The sequence below is a fragment of the Mercurialis annua genome, linkage group LG2, assembly GCF_937616625.2.
Source record: "Mercurialis annua linkage group LG2, ddMerAnnu1.2, whole genome shotgun sequence".
Classification (NCBI taxonomy): Eukaryota; Viridiplantae; Streptophyta; class Magnoliopsida; order Malpighiales; family Euphorbiaceae; genus Mercurialis; species Mercurialis annua.
The window spans coordinates 53,881,651-53,896,529 of record NC_065571.1 but is presented as its reverse complement, the minus strand read 5'-3'; the positions used below and the strand labels follow the sequence as shown (position 1 = coordinate 53,896,529).

The 14,879-nt window shown below is 32.9% G+C and overlaps 2 protein-coding genes across 3 annotated transcripts in view; one reads left to right on the top strand and one right to left on the bottom strand.

The window, feature by feature from the left end:
- Nucleotides 1-1,755: 1,755 nt before the first annotated feature.
- LOC126668734 (pathogen-associated molecular patterns-induced protein A70-like) lies at nt 1,756-4,699 on the bottom strand. The gene is made up of 3 exons (XM_050361916.1): nt 3,939-4,699; nt 3,793-3,872; nt 1,756-1,859 (listed from the first exon to the last, which is right to left on the bottom strand). The coding sequence occupies exons 1-3, from the start codon at nt 4,697-4,699 to the stop codon at nt 1,756-1,758; spliced, it is 945 nt and encodes a 314-aa protein (XP_050217873.1).
- Nucleotides 4,700-9,901: 5,202 nt separating this feature from the next.
- Nucleotides 9,902-14,879, top strand: part of LOC126669395 (zinc finger CCCH domain-containing protein 64) — a 10,775-nt gene continuing 5,797 nt past the window's right edge. For both annotated transcript variants that reach the window (XR_007638486.2, XM_050362853.2), the window contains exons 1-8: nt 9,902-10,350; nt 10,587-10,716; nt 10,803-10,922; nt 11,306-11,423; nt 11,698-12,146; nt 12,355-12,640; nt 12,810-12,903; nt 13,299-13,441. Coding sequence is in view for 1 of the 2 variants with exons in the window: in XM_050362853.2 (XP_050218810.1) it covers nt 10,002-10,350; nt 10,587-10,716; nt 10,803-10,922; nt 11,306-11,423; nt 11,698-12,146; nt 12,355-12,640; nt 12,810-12,903; nt 13,299-13,441 (1,689 nt within the window). In the remaining variant the exon portion in view is untranslated. The remainder of the gene's footprint in view (nt 10,351-10,586; nt 10,717-10,802; nt 10,923-11,305; nt 11,424-11,697; nt 12,147-12,354; nt 12,641-12,809; nt 12,904-13,298; nt 13,442-14,879) is intronic.

Genomic DNA, 14,879 nt, shown 5'->3' with positions numbered 1-14,879 from the left:
AAAGCATTAAAATATTCTAAATATGCGAAGTTAAAAATATCTATAACATGTCGTCACGCGACATTTTAAAATAATAGACACCGAAGCTTATGTCATTTCCTCATCAAATATACGATTTAAAAAAGAGATATTAATCCATTAATTAATTAAGGTCAAATCATATGATTAGACCTGTCGAATAGAATAGCATATAGTATTATACTACTACTGTTCTAATTAATTTTGAGGTCAGGATAATTACAACCAAAGATGAATTTAGTAGAAAATGTCGAAGTGGTTATGACTATTTTCTAGAAAATAACAGAGAAATGGGTCCAAAAATAATACCCACCATGGAAAATAATGGCATTGCATGTGCTGACTAACAAGTGAACCAAAATTCCACCTTTCTCATTTCTTCATTCAGTTTTTGGTACTTTAGGCAGCATCACGAGTCCTATATCTCTCTTCCTTCCACGGACTTTTCTTTTTTCTTTTTGACCCTTCTCATGATATAATGTTTTCTTTTTTTTCAAAGGTATATCACATACACAATTCTTGAATCTAATTACAACAATTGAGCTAGCAGATTGCCATAAAAAATAGAATCTCTAAAGACTTGTTGGCTACAATATACGCCATCCAATTACTCGAACGTTAACAAAATTAAAGAAATGCAACACTATATCTCGACACAAAAAACGACAGTCTTGAAAAATAATGTCACTACCGAGTTACCTTTCATAGCCTCAATGACGCCCCTAGCATCCCCTTTGAAAATAATTAATATCAAAGAGTCTAACTCTGATTGTTAGTGAAATCGCCTACCTTAACGCCAAAGCTTCCATAAGAGTCGGAGAGGTGACATGGTGGAAATGCTTAGCAAAAGAGGCCATTGTCTGCCCCGGGTGGTTCCTCACAACACAGGCTCGTACTTCTTTAAAGGACCGGTGAAGAAAAACTCCATCGAAATTAATTTTATAGGCATTCGCAAGAGGAGGCAACCACTGCTAAACAGCGATAGAGACAGCAATGCTGACTCCCCTGATCTGTGTTGGACCACTCGAGCTGAAGATCTACAGCCTGCCTGAGAACTAGAGTTAGGTCACTAAACTCTTCCTTAAAGATCATCTCATTACGACACAGCCAAATAGACCACAAAATTCAAACTGCATTAATAAGAAAAGAGTTTATACCCTTCCCATCAGGGGAACCAGAAACCAAATCAAACCAAAAAATCTTCATAGAACCTCTATGGATATCCTCCGTCGCTTGGTTCACATGAGAACCCAACCACAACGCATCTGCAAACAAAAAAGAGAGAAATAGGTGCACGGATGACTCAACTACACTGCATCGAGGGCAAAGAGCAAAACGGGTGGCGGCTGGTGGTGGAGGTTATCATTAGAAACTAGACATTGCTAAGGCATTTTCAAATAAAGCACTTCACATTAGGAGGGACTTTCAATTTCCACAAGTGCTTCCAAACCAGCAGTTATATGAATGGAGGGACTCTACCTGTAAAAAATCCGAAAAAGGCTTCCACTTTGTCATATCAATATATTACGTTGACGCAACAGAGAAATTCCTTGCCTTAGTATGATATCAGGTCCATTTATCATTTGTTCTTATAATACGAATTAGAAGGTTTATTATTGTTTGAGCTTCTAAAGGAGGGAAAGGGCTCCTAACAAGGTCAATATTCCAGCTCCTACCCCCCGTCCATCATGAGGTTCATAACCATATTGACATTAGCAAGGATCGCCATGGATTCAACTACTTGAAAGGAAAGGATGTAGGAAGCCACATATCACGACGGATAAAAGTGTCTTTTCCTGAGCGAATTTTCCATCTAACACCAAGGTTCAACACTTCGTTCCCTTTAAGAAGAGATTTTCAGGCCCATGAATCGTTATATTGATTGTTGACTTCCAAAAAAGATCCATATTGGCAAACTCTAAGAAGAAGAGACTCCGGTTGGGTCAAAAATTGCCACCCTTGTTTAGCGAGGAGAGCCAAATTGAACCTCTCAAGATCCCTGAAACCAAGACCCCCTAACTCTTTGGACTTGCATATGCGAGGAGAGCTAAATTCCCAACCTATTTGGATTCAATTTTCATTGTTTACTTCTAGCTTCATGTCGTACAATTTTTCAAAATCGAATGGAATTAGTTTTCATTAATATATTCGGTTGAAAATTTATATAAAATGAGAATATAATTTATATAATAATTTAGTTGTTTGTTTTTGTTATTTAATAATATTTGATAAATTAAATTATTTTAATAATTGATGAACTATATAATATATTGATGCGAGTGGTAATTGTTTTAAACCAGACGATATATTGTTTGATTAAAAATAGCTAATAATATTTGTTTACCCTAAAAACTTATCAAAAAAGAGGCAAAAAAACATGTCGTCCTATTTAAAAGTAAAATTGATCCCCTTAAAGATAAGTTCTGCTTCCGCCTCTGCCCCAATTTTTTAGAAACTAATTTAATGTAGTTCTATCTCTGATAAAAAGAAAACGAAATCAAGTATTATAATAAATAAAGTTCAAACACCACATTTCATTTTATAAAAAAGTAGAACTCTAAAAATATATTTTTTTAAAAAAACTTTTGGGAGACATTCCCTCCAAAGTCCAAACACTGCTAAAAATATACTCACTTCGTCTCAAAAGTCCATTTTGAAAAAAAAATTGTCCCAAAACTCTTGTCCACTTTCAAAAAGTAAATTACTTTTACATTCAATTTTTCTATATTACCTCTATTTAAAATCCACGGATGAGTACATTATAAGTGGACTTTATACTTCCTCCGTCTCACAAAGATAGGCCATTTAGACAAACACAAAATTTAAGAAAAATATAGTTAAATTTGTTAAAATTATATTTTTTTTATTGAACTTTCTAATTTTATCCTTGTGTAATATTTAGATATATAAATAATATATTAATGACTAATATTGATGAGTTTTGTATTAAAACATGAAGTTATGAATTCATTTGAGGTCACTAATGCCAATTCTAGCTTGCTTAACTCTATCAGATCCTTCTTAGCGTAAGATTGGAATGTTAATGCTGTTCATATCCATCGTGAAGGCAATCGGTGCGCAGATCGCTCGGCAAATCAAGGCTTTCGCCATGAGGTGGGTCTAATCATTCATGACACCATGCCTCAGGGAGTTGCTGACTGCATTTTGGATGATATAGCGGGTGTTTCTTTACCCCGTATGTGTAGATCTTTTTAGTTTCTTGGGCCTTCGCCTTTCGCCTCTTTCAAAAAAAAATGAATTCATTTGAGGATAACTAGGCATATTTTTTAGGGGTATTTGAGTTTTTAAGTTGCTTACCAATTTAAAAGGTTGCCTATAATTTGGGACGCCAAAAATAGAAAGGTGGTCTATCTTTATGGGACGGAGGGAGTATTAAATAAGAATATGATAAGAAAATTAAGAAATTTTTTACAAAATTCATAAACAGTGATTGTTTTTTTTAAACTGTGTGATAAAGGTAAAATGGACAACTCTATTAGAACGTTAGGAGTATTAAACTCGTTAATTACTGCTATCAAGTTTCAAATTAACAAGGAGGTCGAAGCTTAAAAATCTTAATACTTACTGACAAGACAATAGCACAGAGACAAGCGTCAGAAAGAAAATGACTGCATGAATGGCATTATAGTAATACAAAATCTAAGAAAAAGAAAACGACAAAAGTGGGGTCGATTGGTCATTTCAGTATTCTACTGTTCTTCTTTCTCCCTCATTTCACATTCACCTCACATTTCCATTCATCATTCAACTTACCAAAGGACAAAAATGCCCCTTCTGCATAAAAAGCTGAAGCTTGGTCAAGCTTTTTACATGCAAAAGCCAATAAAGCCCAGCTTTTAAGATTAAAAGATTTAAAAGAGAAAAAAAGACAAAGGTAAAGCTAAAGTTTAATTTTTCACTTCCCTTTAAGCAAATCTCTATAACGCAAAAGAGAATTAAGCCGCTGTAACTTTAATTGCTGTTTAAACGTATTAATGAAATCATCAGCTTTAGCGTCGACTCCATGATCATCTTCTCCAGCAAACGACGTCGTTGCAGGCCTCCTCTTCTCTATACTCTCTGCGTCTTCTTCCTCTTGAGACTCGTCCATAGCCTTTTCACTAGCGGACTTCTTCAGCTTTTCCTGCGCTTTCACCTTTCTCTTCACCGGAGCCACCATGCTCTCCGACTGTGTCCTCATCACGTGATGGTGCGGCTCCATTTCAACTACACCCGGATCCTTGTGCTGTTCTTGACCCGCGGATTCAGTTTCTTCTTCGGATCTGTATAAAGCAAATAAGTTGATGGACTTAATGGACTTGATGGACTTGACACGTTGCAAAATGGACTGAGCTTGAGCTTGAGCTGGAGCTGGAGCCAGATCATGACGTACGTAACCCATCGTCGTTTCAGAAGATTCAAACTCTGATAAGTCGTGTTGTGAGTAATTGTAGAAGGGTAAGTTGAACGACTTAACTCGGTCAATCAACGACGGCGCTCGCTGCAGCTGTCTGGTCTCAGTTTGTCGCTGCTCTGTTGCTGATTTAGTGGAGTTATAACGGGTGAAGACGGCGATGGTGCCGATGACTAGGTTAAGCGAGATGAAAAGAGTAAGAGAAGTGGGCGAGAGCCAGGTTGTAGTTGAACTCCATAATGAAGTAGATGTTAATTTGTCTACCATGGAGAATCTGACATGGATTTTAAAGCTTTGGAGATTGCAGAAGAAGGAGATGATCGAGGATTTCATGGGAAAAAATGGTGGTTTGATTTGCTGGTTTGTGTTGTGAGGACCTGCAATGGGGTTATATGGGAGATTCTTCCTAGCCCTAGATTTTTTTACGTTCACTTAATATAATATAAATAAAATGATGTGGATGATATTTTTTATTTTATTTTTTAATAGAATATTACTTTCAATTTAGTCCATGTACTAATAATTTATCAGTTCTAGAGCATGCTAAGACAAAAATAAGAAATTATAGGTCGGCCCCTTATGATGTTTTTGGAAGATTACACTTAATCTGAGATATCAAATTTCTATGAAAAAGACTTTTGAACAATGGAAAACAGTTGTTGGTTTGTTTGCTGATTGGGATCGAGCAACATTATTAATTAGTGAAGTAATAAATATGTATTCACATTGTATTAATTATTTATATTATTATTATAAATCTATTCATACTTGAATTTTAATTATCTATGATATCAAACATGTTATGAAGAGCTGTTATTAGAAAATATGACGGGTCATCAAGATGCAAGTGAATGTTGTCGCCATCTATCAATTCAGTTTTTTTTTTACCCTAAAACTCTCTCAACTTCTTCTCCCTAAAACTCACCGCCGCATAACTCTTGAGGGGTGGTTTTTGGCCATTTTTTGGCCAAAACCACCTCTCCAACCTTTAAAATCCTCTAAATCTTTCACTTTGCAACAAATAAATGAAGTATTCTTCATAAATTATAATGTTAGTTTTGTTTCAATTTCCTTTTATTTCATCTACTCTCATATGAGTCTTCTCTACCCTTTATGGGCCTCAGTTTCAGTTTTCTTTGGTATTTTTGGCGGTTCTCCGGCAAGTTTCAGCATCTATCCCGGCGACTTTTGACGTTTGTTCGATATGACCGGCGTCTCTGTTTGTTCCGGCGATTTTTGACGTGTGCTCGACATGTCTGACGTCTTGTTTCGGCATGTCCGAGGTCTCTGTTTGTTCCGGCAATTTTTCCGTTGTCTTCCTCAGGAAATCCGGTATACTCCGGCAGAGTGGAAGAAATTTTGCAGATTTGTGAGGTTACAATTTTATTAGTCAGTAGCATGGCTTATCCTTGTAATTTTTTCAGATCTGTAATCTTATGCTCATTAGACTAGATCTATTGTTAGATTTGGATTTTTTTAAGCTTTTTGGGTTGCTCTTAATAGCTAAAAAGCCCTTGTAAGGTGTGTTGTATTTTCTAGTCTAAATATCGTGACTAGAATCGAGACTCTTGTAGTCGACTTGTTTCATCTAATGAAATTTCTATGTTTCGACAAAAAAAAACAATCAAGATGCAAGTGGGCTGTATGACATCTCCTGAGTTAAGTGAGGTTCCCACGTCTAAACTGTTTTTATGTATGATTAAAGTTCCCACTATAAGACTTATCCGATTCGAATAAAAATTAATAAAACCGTAGAATAATCAAATATATTCTTTCGTAATTGAGACTCATTCAAGATGCATAATACAGAATCGGCCAATTGAACTGAATATCGGCGAATTGTCCGATCCAACTAAGATTGAAAATTAAAAATCTCATCCTACAAACTTGATTTGTTTGATGGGACTGAACCGACGATTGATCCAACTAGCTAGTTGATTTAAATGAACCGACAGTTGTGTTAGACCATAAACTATATTCAAAAACTATATATAATTTACTTAACCGGTGAATTGAGAATCAGTGGTCTCATTAGTTTTTGAACAATAATAACGAGTACGAAAAGGGGTTTATTATGATATAAAGTCTTTTTAAGTTCCAATTTAAACCGGATTTTTTAAAATCATTTTACAATTTATAAACTATTATTGTTTGTCAGAAAAAAAAAACTATTATTTTTAGTTTCATTTTTAAAATGGCTTTTCTTCTTTAATATTAAATTAATTTTAAGAATCATTAATTTAATAAAAAATAAAAAAACTTACGGGTTAATGTCATAAAAATTCAGCAACTTTACACGTTTCTCATTATAATCACGCCGTTTAAAAATCGTCATTTTCATGCACGAACTACCAATTTTTCTCAAATTCATTGTCATTCAAAAATCTTGTGAAAATTACTGAGTTGGCAACCTGATAGTGACATATCATAATGAACCGGATAGTGACACACCAACAATTTTTACCGAATTTTTGAATGGTATATATAATTGAAAAAAATTGGTAGTCGGTGTATGAAAATGACGATTTTTAAACGGCGAAATTAAAAAGACAAAACGTGTAAAGTTGATAAATTTTTATAACATTATCCCAAAACTTACCAAATGATAATTATTTATTTGAATTACTATGCTAATTCAAAAAAAATAATGATTAAATTTTGTTATTTTTATAATGAATATATAACCTAATTTTTCAATAAATTTAACTATTTTATTTTCTAATTGAAAAAACATTAATGTACCATATATTAATTTATTATAGTCTTGGATATTAATACTCTTTCCCCCCCAAGAAATAGCGCAGAAAGAATTCCCATCTTTCATTTGTTTTTTCAAACTAATCAATCGACTTTCTTGTTTATTGTTGACTTCTTTATTACTATCATCATTGACATATATTTCAAAGTTTATCATTTGAATTTGAAAAAATTTGTTGTCTCTATACAAAGATAACAACTACCCCCACCACCATGAGCTGAACATGTCGACAATACTATTATCCAATGAAATCGTAGATGTAAAATGTTTATATTTTGATAAAAAAAATATAAAGTAAATTATTCTGAATCGTTATATATTTTATAATTTATATTTTAGTCTCTCCATCTATTATTAGTGTTACTCAACTGAGTTAAATAGCTTAAGATAAATTAATGTTCAAACATGAAAAACGAAATTGTTGACAAAAATAAAAATGAGAGACCATATTACTTTTTTAATTTTTTTATTTAACTCGGTTGGCTAACACCAAAAATAAATGAAAGGATTAAATCATCATTGAAAATAAAAATAAGAGACTATGTCGTTTGATTTTCAAATACGAGGAACTAAAATGTGAATTATAACATATGTGGGTCTCGTAGTAATTTTATCAAAAAATATATATATAAATATTCATAATATTTAATTATTTATTAATGTGTAAAAATAATAAATTAATAATAAAAATAAAACATAAAGAATGTTTTTTTATTTAACTAATTGAATCCATTCGAATTGGATAAATCAGTATTTAAGGTAGTTGAATTAGTGGAGTCAATGGTAAAACTAGTTGAATTGTAAACTAATTTAGTTTGGTAACTAGTCGGATGTTTTTTTTTAAATTGACGTTCACATACTATTTTTTCTATTTTCAAAATAATTACAACCTTTAAGTTAAAGGTTGTAATTATTTTTTAAAGGCTGTAATTATTTTGAAAATGGAAAAAATAGTCTATGAACGTCAATTTAATTCCCTCCTTCTACATGCATGTTCTTTTGAACAATCATTTAATTAATTGTCAGCAAAGACCGCATTTTTCTTGTCAGATATTGGATTCTAAAAATTTAAGATTTTAACATCTACTATTGTTGTACTAGCAAAATTATTGTTAATTACAAATCAACATGTCCATACTAGTTTGTGGTTCACTTTTTACAATGCCCTGCAGATGCCTTTTATTAAGATCTGGATAGGAAAGAGTAATGGCAAGGGTGTGGTCATTCTCAATTGACTCCATTGCATTTAACATATTTTCATGGTCCACCTCATTAATTATACGAATGTTTGTTTTTTATTTTATTTTATATTTAAATTTTTTATTTTTTTGATTTTTCTAGAAATCAAGATAATTTTTACCCATTTAAGGAGTATTTGTAAAAGAAGTACAAACTTTTTAGTAATTTAAGCATATACAAATTTAATATATTTTTTTTAAAAAAAGATTAAATAGGTCATTTAAAATTTAATACAAAACAATAACTTTAATTTCTGATTTTCTTATCTAAAAATACTTTTTATTTACTAAACAATGTTGATTTTTATAGTTTTTAATGAATAAAAAACAATAGCATATACTAATATCGGTAAAATGTCGAAAGACAAAAAGTTGAGCCTTTTTTATGTAAAACTTTAAAACATATGTTTAAATCAAAATAGAGAAGTATAAATGTTCTTCTTCTTATAAATAATCATTTTTTTTCAATCAATTAACTTTTAACGGTTAAAGTAGCATCCCATTATCTTTTAGTGTTGTGTAAAAAATACCTCATTTTTAATTTACAAAAATACTCTTTTTATTAGTTTATTAGTAGATTATTGGTAATTTATGCATTGAACAGAGATAAAAGGGATATCTTTGCAAAACAATTAAAAATTGAGGTATAGAGGACAATTTTCTATTATATATATATATATATATATATATATATATATATATAATGTATTTTGTTGGGCTTCAATCTTTAAAATAAACAATAAAAATGAATCTTTTATTTTATACTACTTTCAAAGAATATCTTTTATTTTTGTTGTGAATTTTGAAATTAAACTCAGAGAATCAATCAATTTCTCTAATTTATGATCAAAATGAAAACTCAAATAAGATATTAGACCAAATTAATTTTATTTAACTAATTAATTTAATCTATTATTTTCAATTTTTATTATCTTTGTTTGGTTTAGTTTTTAAAATTAAATAATTAAAATAAATCAAAACAAACTAACATATTAAATATTTTTAATTTAATTATTTGATCATAATTATTTTATTCAAAAAAAATAGATGCATGTTTTTCGATTTAAACCCTAGTTAATTTTTGTTGACTTTTAAACATACATAGTACAGAAAAAAAGCATACGATGTATAGTGCTACCGAATGAAATTCCTGACTCTGGCACTGTATAAACCAGTTGTGGTCAACAATGGTCGGTGGCGGAAGGTGATTAGGATTTAGGAGTAAAATCAACTTCAGTGTTCAATAATTTCTCTTTAAATCATTTTTTTTCATATTTTATAAATAAAAAGTGGAATATTTTTAATAGTTTGAGAACTTTTATAGAAGAAATTGAAACCAAGACTTAATAGGTTGTTGCAAAATATTTATACCATTTGAGCTATAAAATGACCATATGGGAACACCCCAAACAGCTAAATCCAAGATGGGCTGAAATTGTCAGGCCCAGCCCAATTAATTTCCTGTAACGCAGTAGTAGATTAGTACTGCACTCTACAGCTAGTGAGCTAGGCAATCACTTTTCCCTCCTTCGACTCTCACACCGACTCGCACTCTCCCAACACTCACAATCTCATGGCTCCGCCAAGAATTCTTCTATGCGGCGACGTTTTAGGCCGTCTTAATCAGCTCTACAAGCGAGTCCAGCTGGTGAACAAATCAGCCGGACCATTCGATGCGCTATTTTGCGTCGGCCAGTTCTTTCCAGTGTCGCCGGAGCAGCTCGAAGAGTTCATGGATTACACCGAAGGACGCACTGAAATTCCTCTTCCGACCTACTTCATTGGTGACTACGGCGTCGCCGCTACTAAAGTACTGTCCGCCGCTTCTAGGAGCCACGCCAACTTAGGCTTTAAAATGGACGGTCTTAAGATTTCTGAGAATCTTTTTTGGTTGAAAGGCAGCGGCAAGTTTACTTTACACGGTAATCATATTTCTACAAGCGTATCACGTAGTCCTTTTTTTTATTTGATAGTGATAATTATAATAATATAATGTACAATAATCTGTGCTATTTATTGTTTTTAGGTTCATGAGTGAAGTTTTTTTTTTAATTAGGGTTATCTGCTGCAATATTTTCAGTTAATTACTTTAAAAATATTGCCTCACTTGTAGTAGCATTTTTGCATTTACTAATTATGTCGTTGTGCTATTATTTAGGTTTATCTGTTGTTTACCTATCTGGTAAGCAGTCAACGAAAGGTCAACAGTTTGGAACGTATAGTCAAGACGATGTTGATGCGTTGCGAGCGTTGGCTGAGGAGCCTGGAATTGTTGATCTGTTTTTAACATATCCTTGTTTTGGAATTGATGGATTTTGTATATTTTTCATGTTATGGAGTATGTTAACATTTAGTTCCTTAATAAGTTATATACTAATGAATGGCCAAGTGGGATCACTAATAGAGCTTCTACATCGGAAATTCCTAATGCAATATCGGATTCCGAGGGTAGTGATTCTACTGTTTCTGAGTTAGCAGCAGAGATCAAACCGCGGTATGTCATGTTTGCAAGATATTGTCATTGTATATTTTGTGATATCCGGCTATTAGATGACTTATGTCCTTAGTTTTGTTACAAATTGTTGTCATAGATGACAATGCTTTATTATATAATTTATAAACTAAATTACTTAATTTATCTGAGATGTAAAAGCAAATATGAATAGAACGCAAATAATTATTTATGAAATTATGGTGCAGATAATTCTTTATAGCTCAAGTCTTTGAAACTGACACATGGTTTTCTTCTATTGCTTACTTTAATAATCCTTCATTCCTTTTTTTCTTGCTCGAATTCAACATTTATCTATTGTTTGCGTCTAGTAGAAACTAGATATATGTATTATCTTTCTGATTAGAGTTTGTACTCTTTTACAGCTATCACATTGCTGGTGCCAAAGGTGTTTTTTATGCTCGTGAACCCTACTCTAATACTGATGCTGTGCATGTTACCCGCTTCTTGGGTCTTGCTTCAGTTGGGAATAAGGACAAACAGGTACGGTTTTTGTTCTCTCCATTTTCTTAGAAGTTCGATTTCTATGTTGTTTTTTTGTTATGTTTCAAAACTTCATATTCTGGATTCAGTATTCTATGTCTACATAAAGTTCCAACTAGATATCAAGAAGTCGGTTGTGGTAATGACTAATGTATAGATAGATCTGCACTACTTGCTTTTCTTTTGTACTACGTTGTCTTGTAACATTTCGTATACTGAAATTAGATTTATTTTCTTGAATCTCTATGACTCTTGGTACATGTACTTTTCTCAGAAATTTATCCATGCACTTTCTCCCACTCCAGGATCTACAATGTCATCCGCTGAGATAAGCACGAAACCCTCTAACACTACATTGTCCCCTTACACATTTGTAGAGCAAACAGGCCCGCTTAAAGAAGCCATGAAGAGGACAAATGACAATACATCTGATACACAATATTGGAGATATGATACATCCCAGAAACGTCATAAAACTGGAGATGCTGGTGATAAGATGTGCTTTAAATTTGTTATATCCGGGTCTTGTCCTCGAGGAGAAAAATGCCACTTTCAGCATGACATAAATGCAAGGGAACAATCATTGAGAGGTGTTTGTATTGATTTTCTTATCAAAGGTAAATGCGAAAGAGGTCCAGACTGCAACTTTAAGCATAATTTGGTGAGTGAAGGCGAGAGTTATTCTCACAGGAAGCATGGCTCTGAAAATGCTAATGCTAACAGGTAAATATTTGACTGTGTAGCTTACTAGTTGCTCTTTATTGATTTTCTGATTTGGCTTCCATGGCATATTATCTGTTTATATATATATATCATAACTTAAATCATGTTGTTACATATACATATTGTTGTATTCCTATTAAATGATTTGCTTTTTGCATATTTTTAAAAAGGTTATTTGCGCAGCGGTGAATATTGTAATTTGTTGCAGGTCGAAAGAGTGCTGGTTTTGTTTATCAAGCCCCAATGTGGAGTCAAATCTAATCGTTAGTATAGGGGAAAATTACTACTGTGCCCTGACCAAAGGCCCCCTTGTTCAAGATCATGTGTTATTAGTACCGATTGAGCATTCACCGAATACTCTTTTGCTACCTGAGGAATGTGAATCTGAACTTTTTAGATTGAGAAACAGTCTCAAAATATACTATAAGAAATTAAGAAAGGAGGCTATCTTATTTGAGTGGGCTTCAAAGCATGGTACTCATGCTAATCTTCAGGTGAATTTAACTACTTGTCCAAATGTTGTTGAAACGCTTACAAAGATATGATGTTTCAATTGTTTTTCTTCTCTTAGAGAAGCTTTTACTTTGAGTTCATGGTATTTAAATTTGATTTATGCTGTCTTAGTGACCAACTTATTCTGCATTATACTTTTTGTGCCCATAGGCTGTTCCTGTTCCATTGTCCCGAGCAGCTGCTGTTCAAGAAATATTTAAAATGGCCGCTGAAAAGTTGGGATTTAATTTTGTGACCATGAACTGTAAGTTGTTGTATGCACTATAGGCTGCTATGCAATGTTATTTTTTGCTTGTCATGTGGATCGTGTTTTATGTCACTGGTTCCATAGTTTCATTGATGACAATATTTATACACTTGGCCTATCCTTTGTTTTCAGTTTGCAATTAAAATTTCAAAGTACAAAGCAAGTGCCAAGTGCTAGTCTGCTCTATGCGGGTGTAATTCTTTGGCAAAATTAATGGCAGCTTTCATGTCATGATAGTTGAAATATCTGCTAGACTTAAGATTTCCTGAAGTGTTTTCTTTTTTCATTTTCCAATCCCCCCCCCCCCCCCCCCCCCCACATAAATTGTGAATGACTTATGTAGTTAAAATGTTTCCTTTATTTCTAATATATTTATGTTGCTCCTTTTGCAGTCACCAATTCCGATGGGAGAAAATGGTTGAGGACACAATTCGATAGGAGCTGTAGCTTCTTTTACGTGGAACTCCCCGATGGTACAGTTCTTTTCCATTCAGTTGAGGAGAACGAGAGATTTCCAGCACAATTCGGACGCGAAGTAAGATGCTGACATACTAAATATAACTGTATAACCTTAGATTCTTCTATTGGTTTGATCTGTCTCAGTTTAGTTGTTACTATATCTATCATTCTCTCACCTTGTGGCTTCTTAGGAGTAATTTTCACTAACAGTTCCTAAACTTCCTTCTCTCTCACCTCCGTCTATTTTCTTTAAGTTATAACAAAAAAAAATCTACAACTCTTCTTTTATAATACAAAAAGTTGTCCCAGATAGATTTCTTCCATTTTCATCCATTTTCATAAAAAATAATTGATGTGGCGCTGGTGCTGACTTGGCTGTCTAGGTGGCCTTGAAAATTAATTTTTAATCCAAATGTTACCATAGCAAATGGCCATATGGCGCCACATAGACACTGACATTTGTGCCACATCAGGACCACATAGCTCTACAGTCTACATCAATCTCTTCAACCAACATCTCTTTCTGCATCCTTTATTATCAATACCCTTATCCAAGACAACAGATATATAACAAAACATTAAATGTACACCAAACAAGTTCTAATCTTAAATTGAAAAACAATATATCTACAATAATAACAAATTCAAGAAAAAATAGAAGTTAATGGTACTGCAAAATAAAATCTCCCAAGAATTAGTATTACTCGAATCTCCTAACAATTGATACTGTCCAAATCAATGATTAAGAACCTTTCCAAGCACAAACATAATTCTTGCCAGCAGCGATATGGGAATAAACAGTACTTTTATAAATTGAAGGAACAAAATCTAAACCCCTAAGCTCCAGCAGAATGCTTATGAACTACTTGCAAAATGCTGCAGAGAAACCCGTTCCCACCCGATAAAAAGCTGCCATAGCAGGAATGTTACTAAAATAAGCTGTAGGAGAAGAGGATGTAAAGGGAGTAGAGGAGAGGATGATAACTTGTGTTCTTTGTCTAACAAATAACATCCTGTTTGCCACTAACTAGCATCAGTGGCATAAAAAAACCATTATCACAAAACCAAGAATTATGTTTCAGGCCTCTAAATAGTGAATAGAAGGTATGTAGACAGTGTGCCAAGCGCTGTTTTTTAGGTTCTTGAACTGCCCGGCATATAACTATTATCATAAAAGATGACATTATAATTTTTTGAACTCATCTGCTTTAAATCGTTGCATTAATTTTCTGAAGTTTTTGTGTTGATGAAATGATTGCTCGTGTTATTTTTATGTAACCAGCGGGGGATGCTTGGTAGATGGTAGACTGCAATATCCGCTTAAACATTTTTGTATCCATTTTTATTTTGTTTGGTTAATGACTATGATGCTAACTTCCTGTGCTCATTGAGTTGACATGACTGCATAAGCAAAAGAATATATCATGCTTATTGCTTTTGTGAAGCTTCTAAAATTTATTTCCCTTTGTTTTGTTTTCTTTTTTGTTTTTGAATAAACAGATTTCCCTTCATTT

Bases quoted from the DNA above. Each gene is read 5' to 3' on its own strand.
- LOC126668734 (XM_050361916.1), bottom strand. From the start codon at position 4,699: ATGGTAGACAAATTAACATCTACTTCATTATGGAGTTCAACTACAACC. The intron at 3,873-3,938 runs GTGAAAAATTAA...TAATCTTAAAAG, and splicing joins AGAGATTTGCTTAAAGGGAA to CTGGGCTTTATTGGCTTTTG. The intron at 1,860-3,792 runs GTAAGTTGAATG...CTCTTCTTAAAG, and splicing joins AGGGGCATTTTTGTCCTTTG to GGAACGAAGTGTTGAACCTT.